Source organism: Phocoena sinus, chromosome 8, assembly GCF_008692025.1.
Source record: "Phocoena sinus isolate mPhoSin1 chromosome 8, mPhoSin1.pri, whole genome shotgun sequence".
Classification (NCBI taxonomy): Eukaryota; Metazoa; Chordata; class Mammalia; order Artiodactyla; family Phocoenidae; genus Phocoena; species Phocoena sinus.
Window position 1 is genome coordinate 85,029,808 of NC_045770.1, and position 17,360 is coordinate 85,047,167.

General features: G+C 35.4%; 1 protein-coding gene across 4 annotated transcripts in view; it reads left to right on the top strand.

Annotated features, from left to right (window-relative positions):
- HIPK3 (homeodomain interacting protein kinase 3) overlaps nucleotides 1-16,025 on the top strand; it is a 97,494-nt gene extending 81,469 nt beyond the window's left edge. For 2 of the 4 annotated variants that reach the window (XM_032638918.1, XM_032638919.1), the window contains exons 6-17: nucleotides 127-311; nucleotides 1,379-1,538; nucleotides 1,952-2,075; nucleotides 6,717-6,838; nucleotides 7,464-7,585; nucleotides 7,677-7,838; nucleotides 7,994-8,056; nucleotides 8,351-8,647; nucleotides 8,956-9,096; nucleotides 10,597-10,832; nucleotides 11,116-11,243; nucleotides 12,098-16,025. In XM_032638918.1, the coding sequence (XP_032494809.1) occupies nucleotides 127-311; nucleotides 1,379-1,538; nucleotides 1,952-2,075; nucleotides 6,717-6,838; nucleotides 7,464-7,585; nucleotides 7,677-7,838; nucleotides 7,994-8,056; nucleotides 8,351-8,647; nucleotides 8,956-9,096; nucleotides 10,597-10,832; nucleotides 11,116-11,243; nucleotides 12,098-12,574 (2,217 nt within the window). In that variant the 3' untranslated portion in view covers nucleotides 12,575-16,025. The remainder of the gene's footprint in view (nucleotides 1-126; nucleotides 312-1,378; nucleotides 1,539-1,951; nucleotides 2,076-6,716; nucleotides 6,839-7,463; nucleotides 7,586-7,676; nucleotides 7,839-7,993; nucleotides 8,057-8,350; nucleotides 8,648-8,955; nucleotides 9,097-10,596; nucleotides 10,833-11,115; nucleotides 11,244-12,097) is intronic. The other 2 variants (XM_032638921.1, XM_032638922.1) reach the window with 1 other exon arrangement.
- Nucleotides 16,026-17,360: the final 1,335 nt, after the last annotated feature.

Below are 17,360 nucleotides of genomic sequence, written 5' to 3' on the forward strand. Positions count from 1 at the left end.
TCAAAATAATTGTAGTTCTTTGTTCTTTCCTGTGTTGTGGGCTTCTTTTGTAAACTGTGAGACTTTAACATATACTACCTTGTATGGCTTATTTTTATTCGGTGACTTGAAGTTTTGATTTTGCAGGTGAACACAGTGATGGATTTGGAAGGAAGTGATCTTTTGGCTGAGAAAGCTGATAGAAGAGAATTTGTTAGTCTGTTGAAAAAAATGTTGCTGATTGATGCAGATTTAAGAATTACTCCAGCAGAGACTTTGAACCATGCTTTTGTTAATATGAAACATCTTCTAGATTTCCCGCATAGCAACCAGTATGTTACTCTAAAATCTTTTAAAATGATTCTGGAGAAATGATAATGCTGTTTGTGGTAAACCAGTGTGTTAGAAAAATGATTCAATTTCTTCATTAAATATAAGGAAACTGAGTAAAAAGAGGTTAAGCTAACTTGGCCAAGTTCACATAGACAATAAATTGCAGAGTAGAAATAGAATGCAAATCTAAATCACATTCCAATGTTCTTTTTCCAAAATAGCATACCGAGGATGACTGAGTGATGTCGTTTTACATGACATTCTTACCTTAATAACCAGGCATATTTATAGTTAAAGGAAGTGTTAGGTTGTTCCTCCCTCAATTTTGAGTCCTGCAAACTCCATTTTCAATTTCCTTTCACAGCATTTGCTTTTCTTGTCCCCCTTCTTTCCCCTCTGTGTTGTGGAAGGAAAGGAGGTTTTTTTTTATGGGTTAGTAGAGAAGAGTATATGCCCAAATTGAGAAGGACTTAGAAGAGTTACCTTAGGCAAATCTTGTGAATTCTTTGAACCCCAATCCTCTTTTTTATAGGCTGAAGAGAGTAAAGTAAGTGACTTAAAATAGCTTCTTTTAATATTTTTAAAATATTGAATTAAGGAGGTAAAGGAACAAACTGATACTCGTTATTGTGAATTACAATTAAAATCGATGTTTTTATAAAGCCCAACTAGTCTCCACACCCCCAGTACTTAAAAATGTCTAATGGTTTCTGTATATAAGCACTTTGAAAATAACGTAATAACCACATACATGGTGCCATTAATTTAGGGATGTGGAGATCTAGAAGTTTAGAAAAAAACTATTTAGAGTAGGGGTCATAAAATTATAACCAAAAAGTGCTCACTATTGCTTTGCTGTCTCAAGAAAATATTCCAGATATAAGTATATTCTGCTTGCTTTGAAATTTGATCTTACAGGATTTCCTGGTAGAAATACTATTGGAAATATGCAGATTAAGTGCAAGCCATAGACTTTTTTTTCCTTTTGGAAATAATTTTTAATCTTAAACTACTCTAAACATTAAAAAAATAATATTACAATTACCTTTCGATTTTTCTTTTGCAGTGTAAAGTCCTGTTTTCATATTATGGATATTTGTAAGTCCCATCCGAATTCATGTGACACAAATAATCACAATAAAACTTCACTCTTGAGACCAGTTGCTCCAAGCAGTACTGCTAATCTGACAGCAAATTTTACTAAAATTGGCACATTAAGAAGTCAGGTAAGAACTTATAGTATTTGATAATTTATGCTCCTCTTTTTTTTTTTTTTAATGATTGCTGATTTGCTTTTGAAATATGCAGAAGTTTCCAAGTCAGCAGTTAGAAGTTCCAGTGCTGATGAAGTCTTACTATGGCTGTTCTGTTAAATCTCTGATATTTCAGGGTAACAATTGGAGCATATCTACTCAAATCCATTTTTTTCCTTCACCTTTTATTCTTTCAGTATGATCTACCTGCCCTTCTGTGTCTCAACTCTACAAAAAGTAGACTTCAGTAAGATCAATTTCTGGGTCCATTTTTATCATAGAATTACGATTTTTTGAAATGCATTTGATTTCTGCTTATAAAGTATGTGTACAGCAATTAGAAGCCTGCTCTGTATAATGAATGCCATGTACGTCTATCGTTTCAGGCATTAACCACATCTGCTCATTCAGTTGTGCACCATGGGATTCCTCTGCAGGCTGGAACTGCTCATTTTGGTTGTGGTGATGCTTTTCAGCAGACACTGATTATCTGTCCACCAGCTATTCAAGGTATTCTTTTATTCAAATTACACTTTGAATTTAGGCATGCATTACTTTAAAATAAGTTTAGGCATCTATTCTTCAAATACACTGCATGGGTTTTGCTACATTTACTGCTACATTTGAATTTAATTTAAGCAGGTCAGTAGCCTTAAGACCAGTGATACTTCTTGAGTGCAGCTCCACTGTAGTCATCATTAACAAAATGGACCATACGACAGTTGTATTTCCTGTAGAGTCTAGCATGATGACATACCTTAGTGGAAATTAATGAACTTGGAAAGGTATGGATTGTCCTATACTGGGTATAACTGCTCCAGATGTTCAAGTAAGTACTTATCTGCATGTCATCGCTGGACATTACAGTGATTGAAAGCTCAGTTCTTTAAGTTTTGGTCAGAGGATTTCTTTCCTAAAATATTGTAGTCTTGTTCTTTCCCCATAGCTTAGTTTGTTTGTTTGTTTGTTTGAAGATTGATTTTGATCAAATTGCCCTTATTTAGATAAAAATATCGAATCAAATCCTCAAGTGAGATGGTGACAGAACACCTTTGAAGATGCCATAAATTTTCACACTGAGGAACTTCTTAGTGGTGAAAGGGTGATAGCAGTGAACTTTTTGACTGGAATAGCTAGCATAAAGCCCTCTTTCCTAGGTCCTTCGGAAATAGCATACCGAGGATGACTGAGTGATGTCATTTTACATGACATTCTTATGTCCTTGCTAGGCTGTGACATCTAGTTATATCTTAAAATCAAGAGATTGATTCCAAATGGGCCTGAAATGACTCTTTGAAGCATGGTGGTAATGCTGTGTAGTGTAAGTGAGAGCTCTTGGTGCTAAGTCGGCCTGGGATCTAGTTCTCTTTCTGCTGTTTGCTCTGCCATCCCAGACAAGTCTGTTAACTTGCTTCAGCCTTTGTCAAAGAAAACAGACTGAATAGATACTATCTTGATCGTTTCCAGCTGTAATATTTCTGGATTCTGAAGGTTATATTTGAAATTTTTATTTCATTTAAGGATGTGAGCAACTTTTTAAAGTTTTTATTTTAATCTTCCCCGCAGTGCCTAACAAAGCACCAAAAATATGTTTGTTGACTTGCTTGGCTGGTAATGAGAGATGTGAAAACATAGCAGCTCTTTAGCCACTTTGGTTCTACCAGGGTAGCTTTGGTCTGTTATCTGTGACAGTGACCCATGGCTGGTTTGGTAATAAAAATACCTATATCATATTGTCAGCACTCTTAAAGATGTTGTTGTGTTTCTTTGTTTTTCTTCAACTGTTTATTGTAGAGAAGTTCAAAGAATAATAATGTCCTTTCTCCTAGATTCAACAAGTATTAACATGGTGTATTTGTTCTATCTGTCTGTTAAACATACACATACTGTTAATAGTAAGTCATAGACATTTTACTTCTAAATTCTTGAGCATGCAAGACTGATGCTTTTTTGTTTTTCAATTAGTTACTACGTAAGTGGTATCTTGACAGATACATTTTCACTTAGATGAGTTTTTAATCTGTACTAATAGATTCTTAGGTTCTAATGATCTCTTCCGTGTACCAAAATCAGTTTGGGGGTCACCTACCTACAGTGTGGTATATTTCATCAAGATTTGGAATAGCAGGGAATTCCCTGGCATTCCAGTGGTTAGGATTCTGGGCTTTCACTGCTGGGGGCCCGGGTTTGATCCTTGTTAGGGGAACTAAGATCCTGCAAGCTGTGCGGCACAGCCAAAAAAAAAAAAAAAAGATTTGGAATAACAATTTTTTTTTTTTCAGAGCTACCTTCTGTTTGTACCAAAAGGCTTTGTGGACACATTTCTAAGTACAATTGGGCATCATTCTTAAAACATTCAATGAGGTTAGGCAAATCTTTTATCTTTTTATGTAGCTTGTAATTAATAAAAGGTTAGTAACCTTTCTGTACATATGTTAACAACTGCAAGTGGTTCCTAACAAGGATAACAGAAAGAAAAGGAGATACTTTCAAGCTCATTAACTCATCAAATGTGAAGAACAATAGTTTTAGAATTAATAGTGAGAGAAAGCAAAATATTTGTTCACTTAAAGAACTAACAGGTGCAGCTGCAGCAGCATAACAGGCAGGCTCTGTAATATGTTGTCTCACTGTTTCTTATCTTAGTATAGTGTCTGCTTAGAAATGAAAGCTTTCCCTCTAATCCATTTTGGCATCTCTGTAGAAAATCCCAGTATTGACCTTCTTACCCCTTTACCTCATAATGTGCTAATCCATTTCAAAGAAACATATTTAAGTGATTATTGGGTAGCAGTTATGGTACCATTATACTTCGGATTTTAAAATACAATTTATGTCTCTTGCCCTTCACTTTAAATTTTTTACCTTGGGTCTACACTGTTTAAGTTCATCATGCATTTCATATATTTTAGATACTATAGATATAACGTGTAGGTATAGCTATATGGATGCCACATCCCTAATATTGTGCCATGTTTAAAGTACAGAAGACTTAGACAAGCTTTTACTTAACAAATTTGAGTGTAGGTTGTTGTATTTACTAAACAAGCGTTTAACATTATTTGGCAATCTGAAAAGCTACTTATTCATCCCCTCTGGATGAAAACTGCTATTTTAGAATCAAATGCATTCCAGCAGAATTCTCCTCTGTTGTACTAGAACAGTCTTTAAACTTTTTGTGTCATGCTTTCCAGGTATCAAGCAAATGTAATCGAAGATAAAAATTTTAGCCAACCTAATAAGCATATAGAAAATTAGGATCTGAACCCACTTTTTTTTTCTTTTCTTTTTTTTTTTTGCTGTACGCAGGCCTCTCACTGTTGTGGCCTCTCCCATTGCGGAGCACAGGCTCCAGACGCGCAGGCTCAGTGGCCATGGCTCACGGGCCCAGCCGCTCCGCGGCATGTGGTATCCTCCCTGACCGGGGCACGAACCTGTGTCCGCTGCATCGGCAGGTGGACTCTCAACCACTGCGCCACCAGGGAAGCCCTGAACCCACTTTTGAATTTGATTTTTAAAAAAAAGATTATAGGAGAATTCTTCTTGTCTTAAGGCATTGATTACGAGGAGAATTTAAGGGCAATCTTTTTTTGGGGGGATTTAAGAATTTGCTCTGTGATTTCACCCTTATCAAAGTCAGGATGCTTTTTTCTCTGATGAGATTCTCTATTGCTGCAATATATCTACACAGCCTGGGTGTGCTCATATTCCATTCCTTGGAGAATTTGCTGATCAAGACATGCTTTTTGGAAAGGGTAAGAAGGTCAGTTTAAAAAAATAACTCATAGATCTTTGTAGATCTAATTCACATGTAGCTCTTTTTTTTCTTTGTCTTTTTTTAAACTTTTTTTGGCCATGTGCTGCAGCAAGTGGGATCTTAGTTCCCTGACCAGGGATCGATCCCTCACCCCCTGCATTGGAAACACAGAGTCGTAACTACTGGACCGCCAGGGAAGTCCCTCACATGTAGCTCTTTAGGTGGAGTTCAGAGGGTAGAACACCCTGCCAGTAGGATAAACACCTCTGTGAAGAAGATAAACACAATAAAATTCTCCTTAGAATTATCACTTATAAATATTTGTGCAATAAAAAGTGTAAGGTTATTTTTCAGTAGGAAAAAAAAAGAATTGTTTTTAAAAAAATTTTTTTAAATGGCTGATCACACAAGGTCTCTTTTATCCAAAAACTGATTATGTTTAAATGATCTGCCACCCCATATTGAAAGTAAGTACAATACAATAGACTGGAATTATGAAGTAGTGAATTTATTCTAGTAACTCAGCTTTCTAATCTTAGGAGATATCCCTAAAATCTTGTTAGTCAAAGTTCTTAGTTGGTGTAATACTACTTTACTCTCTTAAAGTTTGGTGCCATAAGACTTAATATTTGCAAGGTGCTCTTGCAGTGTATGACACAGACATATTAATATTAACAGGATTAATGTGGGTAGTAATCCTGCTTTCTAATTTTCCTAGGGGGTAAGCAAAATGGAACGTTTGTCCTGGAGTTCCAGTAGCTCTCCACTAGAAATACTAGTAGATTAAACCACAACGATAAATGCTTAGTTGTATCATATAAGGCAGAAAAGTTTGTTTTTTGCTTTTCCTTTAGAGGTTGAAATGAGTGTGCCATCCTGAATTTTACTGAATCATGTAAACCATCATGGCCATTGAAGTTGAAGTTGTGATACATTCCTCCTTTGGTGACGTGTATAAGATCCTATCATAGTTTTAAAGAAGAGAATACCAAGCATAGCTAAAAGTTTGTATGAAAAGATGAACGTTTACCTGCTAGAGAATAAGGATGTTGAGCCAGATTCACCTTTCCATGTCTTACCAGTGGCAGAACTTTCTAAAATGAAAGGAAAGCTATGATAGCAAACTTTAAAAGGAATGGGAAGTTTCAAAAACAAATCATTCAACTTTGAAAGAGTAGCTTTATAACAATTTTTGGAATGAGGTACCACAAGGTAGATAGACAGTACCTCACTTTCCAAATAGATTGCTTTCTAATATTATGAAAATTTTATGCAGGGAATTTTTTTATAATCCTAATAAGAATTTTAGCAATTCATAAATTTAAGAGTTTTATAAGGTAACTCAGAGAAAATTTTTTTCTTTTATTTGAGAACTGTTCCTTTCTATTTCACAGGTATTCCTGCAACACATGGTAAACCCACTAGTTATTCAATAAGGGTAGATAATACAGTACCCCTTGTAACGCAGGCCCCAGCCATGCAGCCACTACAGATCCGACCAGGAGTTCTTTCTCAGGTTGGTAATAATTCATTATTCTTACATATGTGCTGTCCTCCTTTTACTCAGGTAGAGGCACTAATCCATTTGTGCTGTTGGAAACAATGAAAATGACCTAGATGGGAATTCGATCCTTGTAGATTATTGACTTTAACTTTTATAATTATTAGAAGATTGTTACTTTTTTTTAATTATTGAAGTTTTTTATTTTTAAAAATAAAAAAAATTTTTTTACATCTTTATTGGAATATAATTGCTTTACGATGGTATGTTAGTTTCTGCTTTATAACAAAGTGAATCAGTTGTACATATACATATGTCCCCATATTTCTTCCTTCTTGCGTCTCCCTCCCTCTTTTCCATCCTCCCTATCCCACCCCTCTAGGTGGTCACAAAGCATGGAGCTGATCTCCCTGTGCTATGTGGCTGCTTCCACTAGCTATCTATTTTACGTTTGGTAGTGTATGTATATCCATGCCACTCTCTCACTTTGTCCCAGTTTACTCTTCCCCCTCCCCGGATCGTCAAGTCGATTCTCTAGTAGGTCTGTGTCTTTATTCCCGTCTAGAAGATTGTTACTTTGAGTTAACTTGTATCATACTAGTTTTTCTTTTGTTTTTGGTTTTGTTTTTTGCTGCAACAGACATGGTCTGGTAGAACACAGCAGATGCTGGTACCTGCCTGGCAACAGATAACACCCATGGCTCCTGCTACTACATTAGCTTCTGAGGGTATGGCTGGTTCACAGAGGCTCGGAGACTGGGGGTAAGTTAAAAACAAGGGTACTTCTTTGTGAATAGTTTGCAAACTAGATATGGTAAAGTAGGGATTCAATTTTTCTAAATTTTCTCCCTAGGAAAATGATTTCACACAGCAATCATTACAGCTCAGTGATGCCACAACCTCTTCTAACCAATCAGATCACCTTATCAGCCCCTCAGCCAATTAGTGTGGGCATCGCACATGTTGTGTGGCCTCAGCCTGCCACCACCAAGAAAAATAAACTGTGCCAGAACAGGTTGGTATTGATATTTTAACTTTCCTCTGCATTTTAAAATTAATCATTAAAATAAATTTTGCATGTACACCAAAGGGTCACTCTGTTGTATTCAAAATGACCTCTTTGATAGCTTTGTTACAAACACTAAGCCAGCTCCCTTCTCAATTTCTCAGAGGTATTTTGGTAAAACTAATGGAATGGGAGCCAGGAAGAGAGGAAATAAATGCTTTCAGTTGGTAAGATTGCCTTTATTGCCCTTTTGATTTATTATCTACCTATAATTTTAGACCATTTTAGATACTCAGATATCACATTTACCAAAGAAAAAAAAAGACCATTTGAATATATGTAAATGCAATCTACACTTACATTTCTCGAGGTATTTTATATATCACAGACTCATCTGTATGTTAGTGTGTTATAATCTTAACAAGTGAAGGTTTGCATTGTTAATTATAACAAGCTGTCTTAGAAAAATGTCATGTATATATTTTGATTATAGAAATAACACATTGTTCCTTTGATTGCAGGAGTAATTCATTGCAGAATACCAATATCCCACAATCAGCATTTATTTCTCCAAAGATAGTAAATGGGAAAGATGTTGAGGAAGCAAGTTGCATAGAAACACAGGACAATCGTAACTCAGAAGGAGAGGCAAGAAATTGTTGTGAAACTTCTATCAGGCAGGACCCTGATTCATCAGTTTCAGATAAACAGCGGCAAACCATCATCATCGCTGACTCCCCGAGTCCTGCGGTGAGTGTGATCACCATTAGCAGTGACACTGACGAAGAAGAGACGTCGCAGAGACATTCGCTCAGAGAGTAAGTGCCAAAAGCAGTTTCCCGCGATTTTCCTGCATCCTTAAATAATGATGATGGCACCCTCTGCTGCAGTGGGGAAAAAAAACTTTGTGCTTTATTACTTGTCTGTTCATGTCCTTCAGAGTAAACTTCCTGAATAGCATTTAGCATGATTACTATAGCATTTTTCCTGTATTATGAGCTTTAGATTTTTGTCCATGTAGGTCACTCTTAACTGTTTCATATCCTTAATTAAATAATGTAAATTTTGGCTACTTGGGAAGTATGTTCTCATTTTTGACCCAGTTTTCCCTTCCCTCTTTACTTAGATGTAAAGGTAATCTGGATTGTGAAGCTTGCCAGAGCACCTTGAATATTGATCGGATTTGTTCATTAAGTAGTCCTGAGAGTACTCTGAGCACCAGCTCCTCAGGGCAGTCCAGCCCATCCCCTTGCAAGAGACCGAACAGGTAAAGGAATTTCAATAGCAGTGCATTATAAATATTAAGTCTACTAAAAAGCCTATGATTTCTTTTGTTGTTGTTTAAATTAGTAAGTACCTGCCAGTTTACCACAGTGACTTCTCTCTTGATCATAATTTTTGAACTAGATCACCTTTTTATAAACTCAGGTTTTAAGTAGTAATTTTCTTTACTATTACAGAACAGATCTAAATGAAAAATTGAGGTTCTAATAAATGATTTTTAAAGAATCATTTGTTTTGAAAGAGTGAAAAAGCCACATTCTCAACTCCAGCTCCACAGACTACTATTGTAATTTAAATTTGGAATAAGAACATATACTTCAGCAAAATAAAAAGGAGTGTTTTGCATAATAAAGTAATGACCCACTGTCAGTAGAGTATTTGCTGATTTTTTTCTCTCATAGTGATTGATTTGCACGGTTTCATGCATATTTCCTTCCTACCCTTCCTTTTGGCCAGGGACATGCCTTGCCACTAAAGTAGTGAGCTTCTCCTAACCTGCATGAGGTACTAACGCATTAACAGATGAGCCATAAAAATTTCAGTGAAATACATTTGATTTTAGCTTTTAGAAATTCTTTTTTTTAGTGGAAACAAAATTTGAAAAAGTTTAGCTTTAATTTTATTCGTCTTCTCTTTTTTCCATAATCAGGAAATATGGTTTTGAATAGTTTGGTTATAACTAAGCTCTGTGGAAGCATAAAGAAGTATTAACACATCTTCTTCTTATAACTTGTTTATAATGTGGTTTGGAAGTTGGTATTATACATATGTATATGTAAATACACACATACATGTAAGATGTGTATATATATAAATAAAATACAAAGATAAAAATATATAATTAAAATATACATATAAAAAGAGATGCTTCAAATTGTTAAGTATGAAGTGAGTAGTAAAACAATATAAATGCTGTAGAAATCCCAAGGAGTTGGGGGGTGGTGGGCAGGGCCCAAGGGTCAGGGCGAGAAGAGAAATGGGACACTGGCTAGACCTTCAGAGAGGTGGGAAAGACCTTTCAGATAACTGGTTAGTTAAAAGGACCCAAATTATCACTAAAGGTACATATATAACATTAGAATTTAATCTGAAATATGCAAGTTGCATGCTTATGTGTTTGTACATTTTGTTTCAGTTATCCAGAACAGCACTTCTTTTGTAGTGTCTTGATGAAATCTTCTGTAATTTATAAATGGGATTTTATGAACTGCGACTAAGGATCAAGTGGGAAGGGAAAGGAGGGAAAAATAAGTGCCAAGAGTGTGTTCCTAGATAGACAGAATTAGGGTTAGCAGTCTGAAAAAAGAATTAATGTGGGAGTCTAGAAAATCTATGAAAAATGTTTTTTTGATAAGGAAGAAGTTGTAATTAGGTATGAAATAATTGAATAAGATTCTTATCATTTTGCTGGGAGTCTGGAAATTATTTAACTTTAGATTTAATGTTGAAAAACATTGTTCATAAAAATACTTTCTTGTTGTAGTATGTCAGATGAAGAACAGGAAAGTAGTTGTGATACTGTGGATGGCTCTCCAACATCAGACTCTTCAGGACATGACAGCCCGTTTGCAGAGAGCAGTTTTGTGGCGGATACGCATCAAAACACAGAACTGGTAACCTCTGCTGACGCAGAAACCAAACCAGCTGTTTGTACTGTTGTGGTGCCACCAATGGGACTAGAAAATGGATTAAATGCCGATGAGCATATGGCAAACACAGGTAAACTGAGTCCTCTCTATTTCCCTGATTGTCCCTTAAAAGGTCTTAATTTAGGAACATTAGAGCCAAAAGTCATCTCTGAATTTCCAGCCTGACCCTGCGAAATCTATTGTACAAAGGAGATATCTTCTAATATCACCCAGTCCTTGGAAACCATGAGATCTTTTCTTTGTATTTAATTTTAAGGTTCTCAAATCACTATTGTGTAAAATATCTAAAGACCTTTCTAATTTTTACATAAGAAGGAAAAAGTAGCTACTTTCTGGTATTTTGTTGTTGCCAGATTCTGTATGCCAGCCATTAATAAAAGGACGATCTGCTCCTGGAAGATTAAACCAGCCTTCCGCAGTAGGTAATCGTCAGCAGAAATTGACATCAGCATTCCAGCAGCAGCATTTGAATTTCAGTCAGGTATGTTTGTGAATTTATGAGTCTTTGGGATTCAAATTTAGCAGTTTTCTAACTGGGGGGAAAAAGATTCTCACACTATATAAAATCTTAATAAATTTTTCCCTTTTCATTATCCCAAGTGACTTAAAAAGTAATTGGCTTAATAATAGGATAATTATCCGATTATCCATGGAACTTGAATTTTTCAGAAAGATTAGGTTCTTAGGTTCTCTTAAAGTTTTTTAGTCTGTTTGTTGTTTTAGGCCCTTTAAATCAGAATGCACACCAGTGCATTGATGGTTACATTTCTTGTGTGTTAGTTGTGATGGTGAGAGATGCCTTATTGAGTACTTGCCATCTGGTCAGCACTGTGCTTGGCACTTGTGTTTCACTTGGGGGAAAGAAAAGATCATAGGTATTGGAGTCAGACCTGCGTTCACATCCTGGTTTTGCCAAGTGCTATGTATAGTACCTTGGCCAGGTCTCTTCAACAAGTCTGGACCACAGTTAATGGGAATGATAGCTATATAACTATAATTAGAATTAAATACAGTCTCGTACGTAAAGTGTTAGTCTTACATATAATAGGTGCTCTGCAAATGGTAGCTATCAGTAGTGGTAGGAATAGTGACACTACTAGCGGAGGTAGTGGCAATGTTAATATTATAATAATATGCAGTAATACATATTAAAATGCTAATACTAATATATATATAAAATTGATCGCTATTTTTCTCCACTCTGTTTATACTTAGTGTATATACTAAGATCTGAGAGATCCTCTGTGGGTTATCAGTCACAGAGTATCTTGTAATTTCCCTTTCTTTTTGACTTATAAAATATGTAATTAATCTTTTTGTTTTGTTTTTGGATAGGTTCAGCACTTTGGATCTGGGCATCAAGAGTGGAATGGAAACTTTGGACATCGAAGACAGCAAGCTTATATCCCTACTAGTGTTACTAGTAATCCATTCACTCTTTCTCATGGAAGTCCTAATCACACAGCTGTGCACGCCCATCTGGCTGGAAATACGCACCTCGGAGGACAGCCTACTCTACTTCCATACCCATCATCAGCTACCCTCAGCAGTGCTGCACCGGTGGCCCACCTCTTAGCCTCTCCATGTACCTCAAGACCTATGTTACAGCATCCAACTTATAATATCTCCCATCCCAGTGGCATAGTTCACCAAGTCCCAGTGGGCATAAATCCCCGTCTGTTACCATCCCCAACCATTCATCAGACTCAGTACAAACCAATCTTCCCACCACATTCTTACATTGCAGCATCACCTGCATATACTGGATTTCCACTGAGTCCAACCAAACTCAGCCAGTATCCATATATGTGAAAATTCAAAAGAGTATATTGAGGAAGCTCAATGATACAAACATTTGATTAAAAATAAAACATGGTATTTAATAAATATTAGCCATGGCACAAGAAAATTATTTTTGAATCATGTAGACTTGGGTGCAATTTAAACAACTTTGAGCTTTAAAAAAAAAACTCACTTTTAATGTGTTTTGCACATTTGGTATAACTTGTCTTTGGTCATGTTATCTTCTTATGTAGTAACTCTAGGCAGGTGACTTATGGGAGCAGAAGTCCAGTTTTGCTCCCACTATTTTTTATAAAATTGCCTTCTAACTAGTGCAAGACACGTCTATATTTGGGAAGCCATTCTGTGTACAGACTTAGAGCAACAGATGCACATATGTCAGAATTACAGCATACAAGTGAATTGTATTATCTGTGTCTTAGTGTATAAATGTTGGGTCACTTACCTAAGAAATTGAGCTATTGTTCTTTACATTTGCATGTGTCTTTTGCATGGGCAAAATGTTGCCTAGACTTTGCTCTTAAATGTTGTTCTAATAATCTCAGCTGCATTGTAAACCGTTCCCACACATAGTGCCTTAAATATTTGAGGTTGTTAATGTTATTACTATATATAAATGTTGAGGACTGCAGCACTTAAAAGTTCAGACTTACTCTTTAGTTTCCTTTGATGGAGTAATGTTCATTTTTGGTTTTGTGTGGTATGATTTCAGGTTGTAGCTGTTTTTTCCTTACTAAGAGGGCAGCATGTTTGCTATAGCTGAATTCTGCTGTCTTGATTTTTCAGAATGATCTAGCTTCAAGAAAAGCAAGCAGGTAGTAGTGCTTAAGAAAAAGTGATTCAGTATCTAATGGATAGTTGATACCTGTCACAACACAGCATTTTATATACTGTTAAGTGAAACTGCAATACAATCTAAGTTTATTTTGGGAGTGTTTGCTGTATAATTGGATTTAATAAAATGTTTAGAGATGCAGTACAGTAGGCATGACTTTGAGTAGATAATGAAAGAAAATGCTCATTGATTCATGATGTGGTTTCATCCTAGCTTGGGCAAACCATGCAGTATTTAATAAATAGTAGCAGAATATTTACCATTGAAGCTTGAAAAGATGTGAGTTCTTTGTGTGCAATTTTTCATTTATGCATGTGAGAGGGTTTGTTTTGTTTTGTTTTTAAGTATTTTTACATTGTAGTACTTGTTTTGCTTGTTGGTGGTGTTTGCTTATTTAATACATTCCGTCAGGGACAGAAATTACATGCTTGTTTTCCTAGGAAGTGCGTCTTGGGTTTTTCCCTCCTTTTTTTTTTTTTTTTTTTTTTTTTGGTGGTGGTGGTGGTGATGTTTAAATGAAGTTGCTTTTACAGCACCAAAGACTTAATCATCCATTTCCTATATAAAAGGTAGCTACTTTTTGCATAGACCTCAAGTATATTGTAGTGTAGAGGTGGAATTTAAAGGAAGGTATTAAGCAGGCTGTGTTTTAGCTTATGGGCAAATAATAAATTGTATCATTTATCTTGAATGTATCATAGATAAGCTGCTATATAACGATTGCCACTTCAGATAGCTGTGAAATTAGGTGATTAACTAGTTGTTATTTAGCCTTCTAATTTCTGTATAAGTCTAATTACATGAAATAGAAGTTGGGGTTTTGATTTTTTACTTTGCTTTTCTGTTTGGAGTGTCATTGTAACTACTGTATTGTAAATGATGGAAAAAAATTGCATATGTTATTTTGGGGTGTGTTATTTGCATCAGTATTTTATCTCTATTAATGTTTGTGCTCATCACTGCATATAAAAAAAACTGGGATGTATCAATGTAACTTAATTTTTAATTTTCATACTGACATTGTAGACACTTGAGAAAGCTGTATCTTGCAGGCTTGACTTAACTTTTTTTCCTTAAAAATCTGGAATATAATCTTACAGCATTTACTGGAATAAACAGTACAAAGCATTTGAGTGTAAACTCCAACTGTTTTGGATTTACAGCATTTCTTTGATAAATGAATTGCATACCACTAGTACAGCGTTGACAATAAGCTAATAATGGATAAACTTTTCTTTACTCCATGAATACAAGCAGTGTTTTATTTAATAATCATCAATGAAATAAATGTGCCTGAAATTAATTTTAAAAATTACAGTATTAGATCATAAGATAAAAACCAGCAGTACATTTTTAGTCACACTGAAAATGAAGGACTTAATTTTCCCCACAAGTTTCAGTGTTTTTAGTAATCAATTCTATGCATTTTATATAAATAGAAATATATATATATATATTACACATAAAAAGGAATAGCCTAAGATTAATTTAAAAGATTATTTACAGATGGCAAATTTATGGAGTCACTATTTAAGTAAACTTGCTCCCCTCCACAGCCTTCTAATTTAATTTATCTGGTCCAGCAGTTTACTGGTATCTGCTCACTTGTTGGAGAAGAATCAGTGCTGGCAATGGATGTTTCAGAAACACCAAGTGCAAAGGATTGATTGATGTTTGTACCAGGTACAAAACTGGCGCAGTTTTCTTCCTGTTCAGGGCCATGTTCACTACCCTGAAACATCGTATTTTCTGTATTTCTGTTCCAAGACTGAGATGTCTTGTTAAATTGATGGTGAATGATAAACTTCAATGTTTTCATAATATAATAGTCCTGTTTGATAAAGGCGTACCCAAGTTAAGTACACTGCTCTTAACTGATTCTAATCACGTGCTTTTTATGTGTTTAAGAAGATAAAAAAAGATCCAAGATCCTGCTAAAATCTAAATTTAGCATACCGACAAAAGAATTTGTACGCTCTTTAAAACCATTTTTACCAGTTTTCTTTGGTTTTACTGCTTTCTTAAATAAAACACTGCATGACTTCCAAGTTGCGTATTTGCATACTACTTTAATTTACAAATTACTTTTTAATCAAATATCTTGATATTTCGTTTCTTTTCCTTCAGGGTGTTTAAATATGTTACTGTAGTAGCAAAACTTTTTCATTTTAAAAATCTCTACTACTAATTTTAAAGTTGATTTGTGTTAAGTAAAAGTTAAATCATACACTGCAAGGTGTAGGAAGATTTGTTTTAAAGAACCCAATGATATAGATTTGATTACTGAGTTTGAACTGTTAACTGTTTAACGGTTTTAGACTTGTGGCTTTCTTTCTTCGGTTTGTTTTTGCTTTTACTTCTATGCTACACTAGTTTGCCATGTAGCAATTGCACTGTGCAATATTACAATAAGGACTGGGAAAATTTTTACGGATGTAAAATGTCTCTTACGGTTTGCGATAGTATTTCTCTCTAGTTCTCAGTGATTTAAATGTGACCAAGCCTTCTGTACTTTGTCACAAAAAGCGGGTTTTCCAGGTGACTATTTTGGTGAGTGTCAAAATAAGAATTTATGGTGTATTACTGTCGATTCACTTTGAATTAAAATATATATATTGCAGCAAACTGCTTGTTGACTTTTTTTTCCACCCCAGTACTACTTACAGGGTAGGGAAGAAAAAGGTGAGGAGCATTGAGTTACCTAACTTAACATCATCGCATTTAACTCTCAAAACCACCTGTGAGATATAATGTTATCTTCATTATGTAAATGAAGAAATGGGCTCAAAATATCTAGGTAAGTTGCCCAAACTCCCAGCACTAATGAGTCGTGAATCTGAGACGTGAACCAGGCTGTCTAACCAAACCAGTCTACTTTCCAGCAGTTCTTTTTTTTTTTTTTTTTCCAGCAGTTCTTTTTTAAACTGAAGTCTGAGGTAGTGTGCCACAGTACTGTAACCACAGGATAACCAGGGCCTGCTTCCCTTGAATATTGTTTTCTTGAATAGCTTTTGAGGTAAATATTTCTGTTCAATGTGCATGGATGAAGAATAGGGACTTCACATGTATTTTTAAGATATAAAACATAAGGCTTCAAAAGCATGTGGTTTCCAGTAGGCCAGTTTAGGCTGTGCCTTCAGACACCGCCTTATACTTCCAGGATTTAACTTCAGAGAAATATCAGGAGGAAAGTTTCTCAGCGCCCCGCCAGAACATACCAGTGAGAATACGTATTCTCAGTCTCTCTCAGTATACTTTTACTCGATGTACATGCACTTGGTGTCTGGCTTCTTTTTGTTCAACATTTTATTTCTAAGGTATGTCCACGTTGTATGTAGTTGTTGATCATTTACCCCATTACTGTATAGTATTCATCTGTGTGCATATGTCATCGTTTATCTGTTCTGTTGATAGACATTTGAGTTGTTTTTACTTTTTGGCTGTTAGGAATCGTGCTACTACAAACATTTTTTGTTCATATCTTTTGGTGAACACGTATGCATTTCCTTTGGGCATATATGTAGGCATGGAATTCCTGGGTCATAGGGTATACAGATGTTTCACATTATTAGGTACTGCAAACAGGATTCCAAAGTGGTTAAATTAATTTACACTCAACGCAATGTATGAGAGTTCTAGTTACTTTACATCCTCACATGTATTTTTTGTTTCTTTCCATTTAGTCATGGGTGTGAGTTGTTCAAAATTATGTGAACATTCTAGCCCAAAGTACTGATGCCACATATAGGTGAAATCCAAATTTTGCAATTTACTTGAAGGTAAATTGGCTTCTTGAGAGTACTAGGAAGTATTTAGCTATTTAAATGGATCTAGGAATTTAAAATATTTTTTTCTAAAGAGATTAAAAAGTCATTGACCAACACACGTAAACCATTCAGCCAGTACCTAGCAGAGTGCCTGTCACAGCAGGTATGTCAGGAGTCATTCAGTAATATTTAT